The sequence below is a fragment of the Naegleria gruberi genome, assembly GCF_000004985.1.
Source record: "Naegleria gruberi genomic scaffold NAEGRscaffold_90, whole genome shotgun sequence".
NCBI classification, from domain to species: domain Eukaryota; phylum Heterolobosea; class Eutetramitea; order Acrasida; family Naegleriidae; genus Naegleria; species Naegleria gruberi.
Window position 1 is genome coordinate 33,955 of NW_003163237.1, and position 14,509 is coordinate 48,463.

Sequence of the window (14,509 nt, forward strand, 5' to 3'; positions counted from 1 at the left end):
ATTTGCATAAGATGCATACTGAAGTGATGGTTGTAGAATGGATCTCCCAAAATAATACTCGAAATCTTGAATTTTGTTGTGAAACTGCCACCAACTGAATTTTCCTTAATGAAATATGGAATCATCTTGGCAGAATATCCAGGAGTATAGAAATTCAAAGTACTTCCCTTCTTATCTGGTGATAAATGAGGGAAAAGAGTAAAGAATCCAATGAGTGCATCTTGTAAATCCTTAACTACATATTTGGTGGCACCTGGAAACACTGTTTTTAATCTCAAACTATTTCCAGGAAACATTAATTTACCATATGATTCAAAATTCGAAACTTCAGTCGAAAATTGACTTAATCCAGTTCCCAAAGGTGAATCAATGTACAAAACATGAGCAAATTGATGAAATGATTTTGAATTGAGCGTCAAAACTTGATTTGCATCGATTTGAAAAACTCCATTTTCCTATTTTCATAATTTATCGTTACAAAAATATTAAAATAATAAATTAATCAAATTATAGTTCGGAAAAGACCAGTTTCGAATAAAAACTTTTCTAATCAAAATACTTACCAAGAATAACATTTCAGCAAAATAACAAGCTGGTCCACGATTCAACATGACTAATAAATCCTTTCTTTCATCATTTATATTCGAATTAGTTTTTGGAAAGTACCAATAGAATAATCTATCTTTTCCACTTCGGATAGGTAGATTTCCAGCATAGGATTTTGGTAGTGGATTAGTATCGGTGGGAGTAAACTTGGGAATGGATGTAATTTCGTTTAGTGTTGGTTTAGAATACTTTTCATCGGCCGCATGTATAAACGAAATTGTGATGATGAATAAAAATACAAAAGCCACCAATCTAAACATTTTTTATGAATTGTTAATGTCAATTCCTTTCTCAATCTCCCATCATCAGCCAAATGTCTGATAATTAATTAAATAATAAACAGTAAGTACTAATAGAGACTTTCTATTTATTTAACCTCAACAATTAATTATCAAATCATTGAATAATGCTCGATCATTTGCATTCCTAACAATTATATTTCCTTGGCTGAATGAAATGGTCTTTCGCGTATTTTTGCCAATTCTCCCACCAAAGAAAATCTACAGTTGAATTTATTAATGTAAAATATAGAATTTTAAGAAATATTCAAAATATTGAACTTTACAACTTCACCTTCTTCAACACCCCAAACAAATCGCAATCTCTTCCATCAAACTTTCACAAATAATTATTACAAAAAAAAAATGTCATTCCAACCACGAACAATTTAATTTCCAAATAATAGGGATATTTCAAGTAAGTTTTGTTTGAGATTATTTGATAATTAACCTTCAAAAGAATTGGAATTGACCAAGCTGGTATTGGCAGACAAACTCATGCCGCACTACCACAACTCTAATACTCGCTCAATAAAATACAATTACAAAATGGATATTGAGTTTAACGACATGATTTTTCGAGTACAGGTAGTAATAAAAGTTGAGTTTTAAATAAAGTTGAAAAAGAGAAAATGAAAGTTGAAATGCAAAATAATAATAAGTAATTCTGAATGCGTCGACCGGGAATTGAACCCGGGTCACGGCGATGGCAACGTATTCTACCACTAAACCATCGACGCTTCTTATTAAGATATTAAGGCTTTAAAATTTTACTTATTGAAACCACTAAAATTCTCTTTTCTACTGACTGTCTCAAAAATACTTTGTATTTTACTTTCTCAACAACTAGAGAAGGAGACTTCAATTTCAATCCAATAGTGACAGACAATGTAATGCCACATATCATATTTTATAACTACATCTTGGGAATTGTTATCTTGCTGTTCCATTTTTACAATTCCTTACAAAATCTCAGATAATTTAAGGGTCCAAAAATATCCTCCACCGTAAACCCCACATTACAGGAGCGCGATATATGTAACATTTCAGAGACCAAATATCAAAACTAATAAGAAAAAATGTTATCAAATCATCGATGCATCTCTTCATCAGCTTTACAGCTCTTGATTCTTGTTTGCGCCGCTGGTATTTTCATCCTTAATATTTTTGAAGATCAGCGTTATCAATATGAAGTTGGTGTTCAAGGATTTGATGAAGGATTTTTATTTGTTAAGGGTCATGGTGTAAATCAACTGAGAGCCTTACCTAATTTTCTGGCAAAATTGAATCAACAAATAGGAAAGATGGAGAAGAGATGTTTTATTAACATGAGAGGTGTTGAATGTTCTCCAAATAATGTCAGATCATTGTTGGCAAGAAATATGACTAGAGGTATGATGGATAATTTGATTGTGGCTGGTGTTGGATATAGTAGGGATGATCACTCAATTAAACCACAAATATTAAAATCAGCTCCTGCAAGTGGTGCTTCTGGTGAATTGACATTTACAAAAACAATGAAAACTGCTTACGAATACTTTTCAATGATTCATCCAAGTGATGGTCAATCTGTATTTAATGGATTGTATAGTCATTCTGATATGGGAATTGATTTGATATTTTCAAAGTATTTCGAAGGTGATTTGTTTATTGTAGATGCCCAAAAACAAATCTTTACACATACTGTTCAATCGCTTGGTCTTCAAGTTACAGATGAATTCCAACAAATTATTGACATTTTGCCTGATCAAATGGATTGGGATTTATACATGCAAGTTATCAATTCATTTGGTGATTCAATTGCAACTAGTATCAAGTATGGAGGTGTTGTTGATATGACTGCCTCAGTTAGATCTTGTTACAATGATCCACAAATGTTACAATACCTCTCTCAGGAATTACAATTTACAATTGATGGATCATCAGATGTTTCCAAACTTCCAAATGGTTACATTAGATATCACAAAGTTTCACAAGTGGACATTGTTGGTGGAAACCCTCAAATATCCAATATTCGTCAAAGAACTGCAACTTTTGCTGCAAATCCAGTCCCTGTCACATTTGACACAATTCCAATCTGGAGAGCTTTCCCAAATGGAGTTAAACAAGCAAATATGAAGAAAGTTTATGAAAGTTACATGCAAACAAGATCAAGAGATGTTCAAAACTTGATCAACTCCTTCAATGCCAAGAGAGAAGCAGAAGCCAACAGTCCTCAAACTTTCACAGCTTACAAACTTGATTTACGTACTAATCAATTACAAAAGTTTGGAACCCCAATCAGTCTTTCAAGAGGGCTATCAGGAAGTATTACTGATGATACTATTTTTGTTGGAGTCTATATCAATAGCATGTATGAACCATCATTTGTTGTTGGATTGCAACCTGTCATTCACAGAAATGCAGACGACACTTTCTATTTTGATTTCAATCGTGGCAACTGTCCAGTAGGTGCTACTACTTGTAAGATTAATCCTGGAACAAATACTGGACCAGCAAGTCAAATCTCTGCAATCTCAACAACTGGAAAGAACCAATGTATTGGATTAGTATTCAAAAATACTGCACAAACAAGATATTCATCACCATATATGTATGTTTGTTCTGGTTGCATGCCAGTTGTTAATGGAAAGGATATTAGCTGTGGTTGCCCTTATGTTCAATAAGTAATCCAAACAAATATTGTATTTGTAAACAAATGTTTCCAGTTTCAGTATCTTAATAAAAACTATTTTGACCTTTGGGGTTTCAATACGAGATTGGTTCCTGTTCACCTGTCAAATTGCTTGCAAACGGCCAAAGGACAACTTTCATCTCAAAAAATTTTCATTTAATTTATCCTAATCTTTAACAACCAGTAACTAAGTGGTATCCACAGATGACTGGAGATTTTAAATCAAAGCGTTCTGGATGAATGGTAATGAGTTCGGTAAAGGAGCAAAATATTTGGCTGAACTGGAACATTGATGTTTAGTATATTATCTTGATCAAGTTTTGGGACTCATTCAATAAAAAAACCTCATTTCTTGAACGACTTTCTTGCATGATAACCTCTATATCTCTTTTGAACCATAGTGGCAGAGTGGTTTTGAAGTAAACCTCTCAATGTTTCTACAATTTCCTTAACTGGTCTTCTCTTGGTATGATCTGTTTCGAGGCAATTCTTGAAAACCTCAAAGAGTCCCATAGCATGTGGATTGTACTTTTTTCTGTGGAAGTGAATGTTATTCTTGTTATGTTGATCCCAAACCTCTTCAAAACTTGTTGGAGCTCCTTGCTTACTCTTCAAGCTCACCTTCTTTTTTACCAACACTTCAAACATGGAACATGCTGCACTGTACAAATCACTGGCGAGAACTGCTGGTTGACCTTCTTCTTGTTCAACAGGAAGATAGTGGAGTGTTCCACCGGCTACAGTATCCTTCTCCTTAACAGTGAATCCAAAATCTCCCAATTTGAGAGTTCCATCTTTTGCAAGGAAGATATTTTGAGGTTTCTAATTTTGCAATTAATTTTTCAAATGATAAAATGAGAAAACTTACAATATCACTGTGAACAAAGCCATATTCATGAATATGGGCAATGGCTTCAAACAATTGAAGAGTAAACTTGAGCATTCTTAAAGGTCTCATTGGTTTTGGTTTTCCAGTTGTAAAGCTCATACTCAGCTTGTACAAGTCTCCAAAAGTACAATATTCCATAATTACAATATTACTCTTAACGGATTTTCCATCAGTTGTTTCAGTATATGAAAAATTATCAACAAATTGAACAATATTCTTGTGAGAGAAGAGTTTCAGACACTTGACTTCTCTTAAATAATCACTTTCTACACCCTCTCTAAAACGTTTCATTACATGAACATCACCAGTGTCCTTGTCTTTAACTTGAAGAATAATTGCTGAGGCGCCATCACTCAATCGCTTTTGAACAATATATTTTTCCTTCTTTTGGAGGGAATCATCAAGTTGTGCTACCTCTGTTTCAAGAATAACTGGCTTGTCTTGGGTGATTGGAGTAAATAATGGAGTACTAGTTGGTTCACATGCTTCTGCTTTAGCCTTAGAACCTCCAAAAATTCTTGACAAGAAACTGAAAATGGAAAGCAAATCTCTCCAACTAAATGAAAAGGAAGATTTTGATTTCGATTTCCTTTCTTGTGTTTCAATTTCCTCTAAAAACTTTTCACTCCTTAATTCACGGGTCTGGTCTAACTTTGCAGATTGTTGAGCCAATCTATCAATACCTCTATCCATACCTCCACCATACGAATCATCATTATCATCGTATAGTATTTTAGGGCTTGAGTGAGAAGTTTTTCTACTAGGTGCACTACTTAATGATTTATCCATGTTCATCTGTGGCTTCTCTTCCTTTCGTGCTTGTTTCTTCTTTTTGAGTTTTTCTAATTGCTTTTTTCTTTCTTCCTCTTCATTAATCTCTTCCTCAATTTGATCCTTCTTTGCTTTTAGTTCATTGTTTTCCTCGACAGCTCTTCTTCTTGACCCTCCGTATATGTTCTTGGACCTTTTCTGCCTTTGATATTCTTCTTGTCTATTCCTTTCTTCATTGATTGCTTCTCCTTCTTTCATTTCTTCTTTCAAATCAGATTTTGGTACAGAAGACTCAAATGCTATCATATTGGCTGTTACCATAGTTGGTTTTGGAGAATACGGTTGGAACGAACTGCTTGTAGCAGCACTGGTAGTAAATGATACTGCACCAGTAGGAGTTGAAAGCTTGTTAGATGTAGTCCTAGATAACATATCGTATTCTTGTGTTGAGCTTGATGAACTGCTTTGTTTAGAATCAGATTTTTTAGAAATCTGTTTTACCTTATCAGATGAAACATTTCTTGTTAGAGAAGGTGTTGGTGGTGCCATGCTAACTACGCTTCCTCTAGATGGTGGTGGAGGAGGACCTTCTTTTGAGTTGATAACAAGCGATTGAGATGGAATCTCTGACTGAAGTGAAGGTGGATAAACAGAACCTGGAAGTTCACCCATAGAACTTTCCTTAGCTTGCATGTTTTGTAGAGGAATATCTTGTTCTTCCTCCTCATCAAAATCGGCATAGATTTCATTTTCCATCTCCAAGTCATCTTCATCAGATTCGTCCATGGATCTAATAATTGCCAATTCGTCTTGTTGTTGGCCAAAAGATAGTGACGAACTTCGTTGAAGAGTACTGGCTCCATATGATTGTACCACCAAGGGTGTTAAAATTCCAACAATTTCATCAATGGTTGGTCGAGAATCTTCACTTGGCGAAACACATCTACATGCCAAATCTGTTAAAATTTCAATTTTGGTTCCTGTTGCAATCTTTCCAAAGCGAGCAATAATTGTCTTTTTGAAATCACCAATTTCTGAATCCCAATAGTCAGAATCAATTTGTTTGGCATCAAATTCTTCCCCTAATAAAATACGCATGAATAATGTGCCAAGCATGAAAACATCGTTTTGAGTTGTGAAAACTTCCTCAACACCTTCCTCAAATCTAGAATATACTTGAGGTGAAAAGTAAGACATGTGATCGTCATTCACTCCATCTACATTATTATCCAATCCAAATGAAGGAACTGTGGTGAGAAATTCAAAACCTCCCTCAGTATGAAACATGGTAATATTTCTAGGGAGAATAGAGTTGTGAGTGAGCCCTTTAGCATGTAATTCTGACAACCCACTAGCCAAATCACTAAATAATTTCACAATACAATTCAAGTCACTGAATAACAGTTCCGAACCACTTTCTAAAAGTTCTTCAACTGATTTGACATTATTCAGTGTTGATAAACCTCTATTATACTTGAACAGGTACCAATTTTGAATGAGATCAATGGCACGACTGTGTGACTCATTGACTTCTTCAACAAATGGTAACGAGGCCAGATAGAGAGTTCTTGTCATGCCACCATCCGACTGTCTCTCATAATATCCCATCAATGGAATGTTATGATTGAACTTTTCCGAGTGTTTTGTATAGGTATCTACTCGTTTCCTCCACCTCTCATTGGATGAATCATTGACAGATATTACTTGCATGGAAATTAATGATCTCGTCTCTAAAACCTTCCCTGTTTGTTCTTCCCTACTTTGTATGAATTTGAGGGTGTTCATCATTCGAGACAAATCCAATGATTTGATATCCTGTGATCCGATTTGAAATTTATAGATAAATAATTGATTAGGAGAAGTTGATTGATTGAACATTTGTGGTTCCTTCAGCAGGGAATCAAACTGTGAAGCAGAAAGACAAGTTACTCCCTTTCCGAGCATTGATGATCGTAATGATGCCAACATGTTGTTTAATTATGTACAAAAATATTGTTGTTTGGATGATCCGATATCGATCTCGATAGAATCTTCGTTAAAACTGTTTCTTGCTGATAGAGTTTGATGATGAAGAGAGATACTCTTATCGGGTGGTGATGATTTTGGCAGAGAGAAGATCCGTTGATAATTTTTTAAAAATATGAAGGAACGAGTTCATTGTGTAATGCATAAGGTGAATGGGTTTTATGAGGAACATTTAAGAACTCCTTTATCCTTATGAAAACAATGAAAACTGATAGGGCATGGTAACGTTGTTTGCTTATTGATAATTTGTGTAACGGTAATTTTTTCAAAAAATCAACAAATAAAAAATCATCACACGGCTTGTCGATACATTTTATCATTTTCTTTTTCTATTCTTCAGGTAGCTTGTTGTGGCATATGATTTATTAAAGGAAGGAAATTTTGGACTCCAATTCTTCTGGTGTTGATTCTCTGCCCAAGATTGGATTTCTGAAGGGGAATCTACCAAACTTTTCAATTAAGTCATGATGCATACGAGCATACTTGACAAAGTATTGGAAAAAGCCTTTTAAATCTTCAGGAGCCTCCTCTACCAACAATTCATACTCTTGAATACATTGTTCTTGGTTCATCAAATTCTCAGAATGTTCTAATGGTAACAAGAGGAAAATCTTCTCAAAAGTCTTGAAGGAATTATACAACTGTCTATCCGAGAGAATTCTCTTACTGATTGCCAAAGCATACATATCAAAGGAGTAACTCTCTGCCAATCCTCTGTACATATTTCTAGAGAATTGATCAAACAAAATGATCAAACTAATCATTCCCTTCGGAGAGGAGAACCATTCTGATGATTTTGTTAACTCTGCAAATACTTCCTCATTGAAAGTTGTTGATGAATTATCTTGAATTGTTGTCAACAACTTCTTGGCCATTTCTCTGCCCGAAATAGCCAAACTTTCATATTGCTCTTTAATATCAGAATCAAGTTGTTTCTTCTGTTCGGGATCTTTTCCTGCTGAGAACCACACAGACATTGATTCTTTAATTCCATCAATTCTAACACGATGTTCATAGGCAGTAATCTTGCCAAACCAGAAGGAGTAGACTCTTTCAATGTCTTCTGATGGTGATGATGCAATATGTTGAGACATTTTCTTTTGATTGTGGTTGTTGCAAGCTTGATAAAGATTCTTTATCTCATCAAACAATAGAAAATCTATGCGTATTAACACCGCATTTAGTCCGTGGTTAAACTTGACCTAAATGCATGATGATTTGAGAAAGGGCAGAAACTCTTTGTTTCTCCATCGATTCCTGAATAGCAACAGAACTTGAATTCTAAGGGATCATTCCTTAAATTGAACCCACTTGATTATTTATTCTACTCTCGGTTGTAAGTCACTGGTAATATATAATTCCAATAATATAATTTTGTAATATATTTTACAATAATTCATTGAAAGTAGATGATTTACCAATCTCCTTCTGAGTGGAATACCAGGAAAAATATCCCACCAATGCCGTATGCATTAATTTCATATTCAAAACCTCCAAGATGACATTCGTACAATTCATGATATCTGAAAGCTTGTAATCTTCCAACCTTTTCACATAATTTCTCTAATTTCTTCATCATTGGCTTATGTTCTTCCGGATAACTAAGTGCTTCACGATCACTCATTGGTTTACCCTTGTCCATTCCTTTCATCAATGCAATTGTTTCAGTATTCAAAAGTTGTGGAACTTGATGATGGGGATGACAATAAACTCGAGTCTCATGTTTTGATTTGTAATCAACTGTTCGATAGTACGGATTCATCCGTTGAATACTCCACAGATAATTAAATAATTCATTGATTCGTATGGTGTGTAGTCGATGGGCTTGTTGTTGTCGGAATTTTGCAATCAAAAGTGGAGAAGATTGTAAATCGTTGAAAATCAAAACAACACACGATGACATTTTTTAAAGATTTGTAACATTTTACAATTTATTATGAAACTAGAATGGGCAATTTCAATATTCACCTCATCATTTTACTTTAATATTGAGAAATTTGTTATTCTTTCAAAAATCATCACATGAAATTTACAACAAAATGTCACATTAGACCAACTGAACTATTTATGGCTCTCATTTCATTACACTCTTAGAGTTTTCACTGTGTAGCTTCATTATCAACAAACATGAACCTCAAACAAGTTGACTTCCTTTCTGATGCCAGCTATCAAAGTCAATTGCCAAAATTAAATTGTTGCCCATAAGAAAAAAATTATCATGACTGACGAATATGCCAACCTCTCAGTGTCCACCACCACCACTTCGGAACCACACGACCTCCACTCTAAAACAACCTCCACAAGTCCCATGTCACCATCATCTTCACCTCATTCTCCCTCTGTTGTGGTCACTAGACATTCCTTCCAATCCTATCATCAACTTGTAAAATCATTCTTCACAAGAGGAAGTGATAGGGAACAATTGCTGAATCCATTCGATGTTACTCTCTTTCATAAATCATCTCTGGGTAAATTAATGTTAATTTCCGACTATTCGAATCATAGAGTAATGATTTGCAAGGCAGAGGATGGAGCTTTTGTGAGTGAGATTCATGTGAAACATCCACATGGAATTTGTGTGGATGAAGTTAAAGGAGAGTTGTTGGCCACCGACTGTAACGATCATCTCATCAAGGTTTTCAGAATTGAAACTGGACAATATGTGAGAAATATTGGAAAGGGTTGTGGAACACAAAATGGTCAATTTAATGCACCATCTGCAATTTGTTTAGATTTAAAGAATGATTGCATGTTTGTTAGTGATTATGGAAATAATAGGTAAATTTTCATATTTTCCAAATCCGATTTAACATTTAATTTTATATGAAATTTTATTTAACATTTAATTTATTAATTTGTTAACAACAATTAATGAATATTTAAAGAATTCAAAAGTTTAAATATTCAACAGGTGAATTTATTAAAAGTTTTGGAAATACTCCAAACAAACATGTAATTACCAATGAGGCAGTAATTGTCGAGGAGAATCAATCATTGAAGAATAAGGAAAGGACAATCTTGGACAAGCCATGGGGATTATCATTGGATAAAATTGAAGCTTCTGGAATAATTCATCATGTGCTCTACGTTTGCGATACAAAGAATAATTGCATTAGATTATTCGATTCAACAAATGGAAACTTTATTGGAAATGCAATTTCAAATGCCAAGACTGTGACTAGTCATTTATCAAATGCCACACCATTTCTTAAAACTCCATACGCTGTCATTGTTGATGGCAATCGTTTATTGATTTCAGATAGTGGAAATCATTGTGTTAAAATTTTCACAAAGCCACGATTGACCATGGCCGATCCAAACACATTGACCATCCTCAAAGAGGGTTACTATGTCGACAGTATTGGACGACATAATTACATCTACGAAGAGGTTCCATCCTTCATTCAAAATATTAAGGAATTTCCAATAGAATTTAGCCATAATGTAGGTATGGCTTTGGATTCCTTCAAAGGAGAATTATATGTGAGCGATTGTTCCAATCACAGAATTCAAATCATTAAATAATAATACTGTACTAGTACTATTACTATAAATAATATTATTTATTTCAATTATTTCAAACTAATTGAGGCAACCACAGAGTTTGAATTACAGCACTCAGCTCCACACTCCTCATGACAATACGGAGTTGCAGAGGCAGTTGTAGCTTGCAATTGAGATTGGAAATTAATGGCCACTACACGATAATTAGTTTGGTTTCCATCCTTTTCAATATAACACAATGGATACATGGAAGGAACCAATGTTGAAACAGTGGCATGATCTCCAACCCATGAATCATCCAAAACTTTACAATTTCCACAAAAACTATTTCTCAAAATCTTGTAACTTCCAATTCTAAATTCATTACAATCAGTATAGGCTCTCTTCTCAGTCCTACTCAAATAATAAGTATTTGTCGTATTATTAATATAGGGAAAGGTCAATTGAATAATTTTTCCACTAAATCCGTCCATGTCTCCATAATGATTAAAGATGAACTTATCTCCCAACACTAAAACAACAACATTCAGACACAAAACAATCATCACAGTAAACAGGTTGAGATGAATTTTGTGGGTACTTCTTTGTGGAGACATTTTTTTGAGGAGTTTTTAAAGATTTTGGTTGGTGGAAGATCAAGAGAAACGGAGCTTGTGAGGAAGTTAAGGAGTGTTACTGGATTGGTAACAGTTCAATGGTGAATTATTAAATTATTGAATGTGAAATTTTTGCAGGATGAGAAAAATTATTGTGGAATGGAAAGTAATGTATCATTGGTGTGGAAAGAACGAGATTTTGAAAAGAATGAAAAATAAACAATATACCTTGTTGAACTGGTGATAAAAACCTGTCAAACATCAACGAATGACAAGAAGATTAAAAAAAAATGACAATTCAAGCACCTCCTCTTCCTCCCAACAAACCAACAACCTACAATAATAATCAAACAACAACACCATCAACAACACCAACTCCATCTTTAACACCATCAACACCAACAAATAATACACCACCTCCACCACCTCGTCCAAAATTAGCAAATTTATTTTCACGATTGGCAACTGACAATAATTTTACATTTCATCATCTTCATCTGACAAGAGACGATTTGCAACTTGCTGAACATTTAAAAAAATTGAATTTATCATCAATTCAACATATTTTGCAATTTTATGATTTTTCTGTTCATCGATTTGTTGTCTTGCCAGTAACTTGTCACTTGCCAATTAATCAATTAATTGGACATCCAGTGTATAAGCATCATTCTCTTTCACATTTAGCTGCTGGTATTGAACCTTTCCAAAATGGTGGACAATTGTTAGATCACTATTTAGTATATCCAAATAAGCAAATTCCTGATCCACTTCTGTCATGTGCCAAAAAGAATGAACAAGGATTGTTTACTATTGAATCTATTTATCAAGCTGAGAGTTCAAGAGAGAAAGGTCAATTTGAATACCTTTTTGAAAAATCAAACAATGATAATACTTGTCATCTCATGTCCACAAAACAAATTCATCAAAAATTGGTCAATTTGATTAATATTGATTGTCCTTTTGATTATCAAATGAGATTATCAAAAGAACAAGGAATTGTTAATAGATTGAATATTTATGGAAAAGCTCTGAAAGCTACTTTGGATGCCATTCAATCTAGAAAACCAGCAAATAACTCTAAACCAAGTACTCCAACAAGTGGTGCAAGTAACAGTACCAGCTCATTGGGAAGAAGTGGATCATTGAGTGGTAATTTGGGTGTCTTTGTTCAATCCAAATCTAGTTCAAATTTGAAGGAGAGTCGAATGGATAGTCCAAGAACTCCAACGACTCAACCTGCATCTCCATCGGTTCTTCTTCCAACTGGTGGACCTAAAGATGCCGAATATTATGATGAATATTATGCCATGACTCAAAAGATGAGAGATTCAGATTTCCTTTCGGATTTGGATATTAATTCATTTGAAGAGGTGGAGCAATTCTTTAACATTTTGAAAAAGCAAATTTTCACAATGGCTCTTGTTAAGAGTTTGTATGGAGCCAAGAAGAGAGTTGCCAATAGTGGTGCAGTTCCAACTCAATCCACCTTGAAGAACGATAAAAAGTCATCCAATAATGAATCTGAGAGAGAGGTTGGATTGTTATTCTCCTCACTTTCATTCTCTACCACTTCACATACTCTGGAACAACATTTGGTCAATGACTTGTTGAAGAATATTCCACACTTGGCTTCAATTTCGAGAGGAACAACTGGATCAGTTTCTGAACAACTTGCCCGTGAATCATTCTTTATGAATGTTGAATATTTCAATGGATGTTCCATTGATCACAAATTACTTCCAGTTTCAATTAGAGAAGGTAAATTCTCAGGCGATTTGAAATGGAAGAAGGTTGACTATTTCGATAACTTTAACAATGAAACATGCAACCTCTTAGCCACAAAATGCAAAGGTCTCACTAGCTTGAACGTTTCAGGAACTGTATTTTTAGACACCAAGGTTGTTAAGGATTTAAACCTTTCTCAAATTGCCCCTTCTAGAATTTTCAATGAAATTGGACTTGGCACACTTGCATATGGTTGCCAATCATTGAGCTCAATCGAAATTAGAATGGGCAAATGGGATCCCAAGGGAACCAATCAACTCTTACAAGTATTACCACGCTTGACCAAGTTGAACGTTCCTGGTGTGAATATGGATGAATCCACTTTCCAGGCAATCTCCGACAATAGAACTTTGAAACATTTGACTATCAATAATTGTGAAGCTTGCAATGATCAAAATTTGAAATATCTCTACAATCATCCAACCATTGCTCAATTGGTCATTCAAAATTGTACAGGGGTTCAAAATGGAATTTTAGGATTAGTTGAAGCCAACTCACCATCTTTGGTTCATTTGGAATTGGTCAATTTGCACAATTTAACTGATGGCTATTTGGATGTTTCCAAGAATAGTCACATCAAGACTTTGAAAGTCAATCATTGCAGAACTTTGACTACTCAAAATATTCTCTCCTTGTCCAAATCTCAAAGTGCCATTACCAATTTAATGATCAGAGGTACAACCGATAGCATTGTCCTCTCACCAATTGGAAACCTAGCCAATCAATTGCAAATTCTCGATTTATCCAAAACTTCATTCCCTTACACTCAAATCTTGAAATCTGAAGGACCAGTAACTGCATTCCAACCTGTTTACTATCCAGTAACTCCTGTTGCCTCTGAAGATTACAAACAAATCATTCAATCATGCAGACAATTAAGAGTTCTCATTCTCGATTGCAATCACAATGTCAATGATAATATTATTTACCTCCTCTCAGATCAAACTCATCCACATTTGGAAAGATTATCTTTGGAAAAGACTAGTGTTACTCAAAAAGGTATCAACCACATCTATTCACACTTTTCATCTCAATCTTCTAATTTAACTGCTTTGAATTTGAGAACTAGAACTTCAGGTGAATTGAACATGATTGACAATTTACCAAATATTCCAAAATTGAAAGAAGTTCATTTAGGATTGATTCGTACACATTCCATATCCATGCACTATGTGAAAAAATTGTCATTATGTAAGGCATTGGATACTGTTTATGTGGAATTTGATTCTCTTGAAGCTAAGCATAAACTTGTGGAAAATAACAAGTTGAAGAATATTCACTTTGAAATTTAAATGTAATTTTATATAATAAACTCAAGTTTCGTAAACTGCAAAGTGAAACGAAACATGATAACTTGTTTATTTATTTGAGAAATATTCCA

General features: G+C 34.3%; 8 protein-coding genes across 8 annotated transcripts in view; 3 read left to right on the plus strand and 5 right to left on the minus strand.

Annotated features, from left to right (window-relative positions):
- NAEGRDRAFT_76073 (uncharacterized protein) overlaps positions 1–866 on the minus strand; it is a gene marked incomplete at both ends in the record, with an annotated part of 1,975 nt that extends 1,109 nt beyond the window's left edge. The window contains 2 exons of the mRNA XM_002668955.1: positions 96–455; positions 564–866. Coding sequence (XP_002669001.1) covers positions 96–455; positions 564–866 — 663 coding nt within the window. The remainder of the gene's footprint in view (positions 1–95; positions 456–563) is intronic.
- A 1,097-nt stretch (positions 867–1,963) lies between these two features.
- Positions 1,964–3,550, plus strand: NAEGRDRAFT_76074 (uncharacterized protein; the record flags this gene model as incomplete). Its single annotated transcript, XM_002668934.1, has 1 exon — positions 1,964–3,550. The coding sequence occupies one exon, from the start codon at positions 1,964–1,966 to the stop codon at positions 3,548–3,550; it is 1,587 nt and encodes a 528-aa protein (XP_002668980.1).
- Positions 3,551–3,903: 353 nt separating this feature from the next.
- Positions 3,904–7,186, minus strand: NAEGRDRAFT_76075 (uncharacterized protein; the record flags this gene model as incomplete). The annotated part of the gene is made up of 2 exons (XM_002668956.1): positions 3,904–4,380; positions 4,427–7,186. The coding sequence occupies 2 exons, from the start codon at positions 7,184–7,186 to the stop codon at positions 3,904–3,906; spliced, it is 3,237 nt and encodes a 1,078-aa protein (XP_002669002.1).
- A 422-nt stretch (positions 7,187–7,608) lies between these two features.
- On the minus strand, positions 7,609–8,337 carry NAEGRDRAFT_76076 (uncharacterized protein; the record flags this gene model as incomplete). The annotated part of the gene is made up of 1 exon (XM_002668957.1): positions 7,609–8,337. The coding sequence occupies one exon, from the start codon at positions 8,335–8,337 to the stop codon at positions 7,609–7,611; it is 729 nt and encodes a 242-aa protein (XP_002669003.1).
- Positions 8,338–8,657: 320 nt separating this feature from the next.
- On the minus strand, positions 8,658–9,146 carry NAEGRDRAFT_76077 (uncharacterized protein; the record flags this gene model as incomplete). Its single annotated transcript, XM_002668958.1, has 1 exon — positions 8,658–9,146. One exon carries the CDS (start codon positions 9,144–9,146, stop codon positions 8,658–8,660), a length of 489 nt encoding a protein of 162 aa, XP_002669004.1.
- A 315-nt stretch (positions 9,147–9,461) lies between these two features.
- Positions 9,462–10,768, plus strand: NAEGRDRAFT_76078 (uncharacterized protein; the record flags this gene model as incomplete). Its single annotated transcript, XM_002668935.1, has 2 exons — positions 9,462–10,021; positions 10,129–10,768. The coding sequence occupies 2 exons, from the start codon at positions 9,462–9,464 to the stop codon at positions 10,766–10,768; spliced, it is 1,200 nt and encodes a 399-aa protein (XP_002668981.1).
- Positions 10,769–10,815: 47 nt separating this feature from the next.
- NAEGRDRAFT_76079 (uncharacterized protein) lies at positions 10,816–11,343 on the minus strand (the record flags this gene model as incomplete). Its single annotated transcript, XM_002668959.1, has 1 exon — positions 10,816–11,343. One exon carries the CDS (start codon positions 11,341–11,343, stop codon positions 10,816–10,818), a length of 528 nt encoding a protein of 175 aa, XP_002669005.1.
- A 290-nt stretch (positions 11,344–11,633) lies between these two features.
- NAEGRDRAFT_54495 (uncharacterized protein) lies at positions 11,634–14,420 on the plus strand (the record flags this gene model as incomplete). Its single annotated transcript, XM_002668936.1, has 1 exon — positions 11,634–14,420. The coding sequence occupies one exon, from the start codon at positions 11,634–11,636 to the stop codon at positions 14,418–14,420; it is 2,787 nt and encodes a 928-aa protein (XP_002668982.1).
- Between the last annotated feature and the right edge of the window lie 89 nt (positions 14,421–14,509).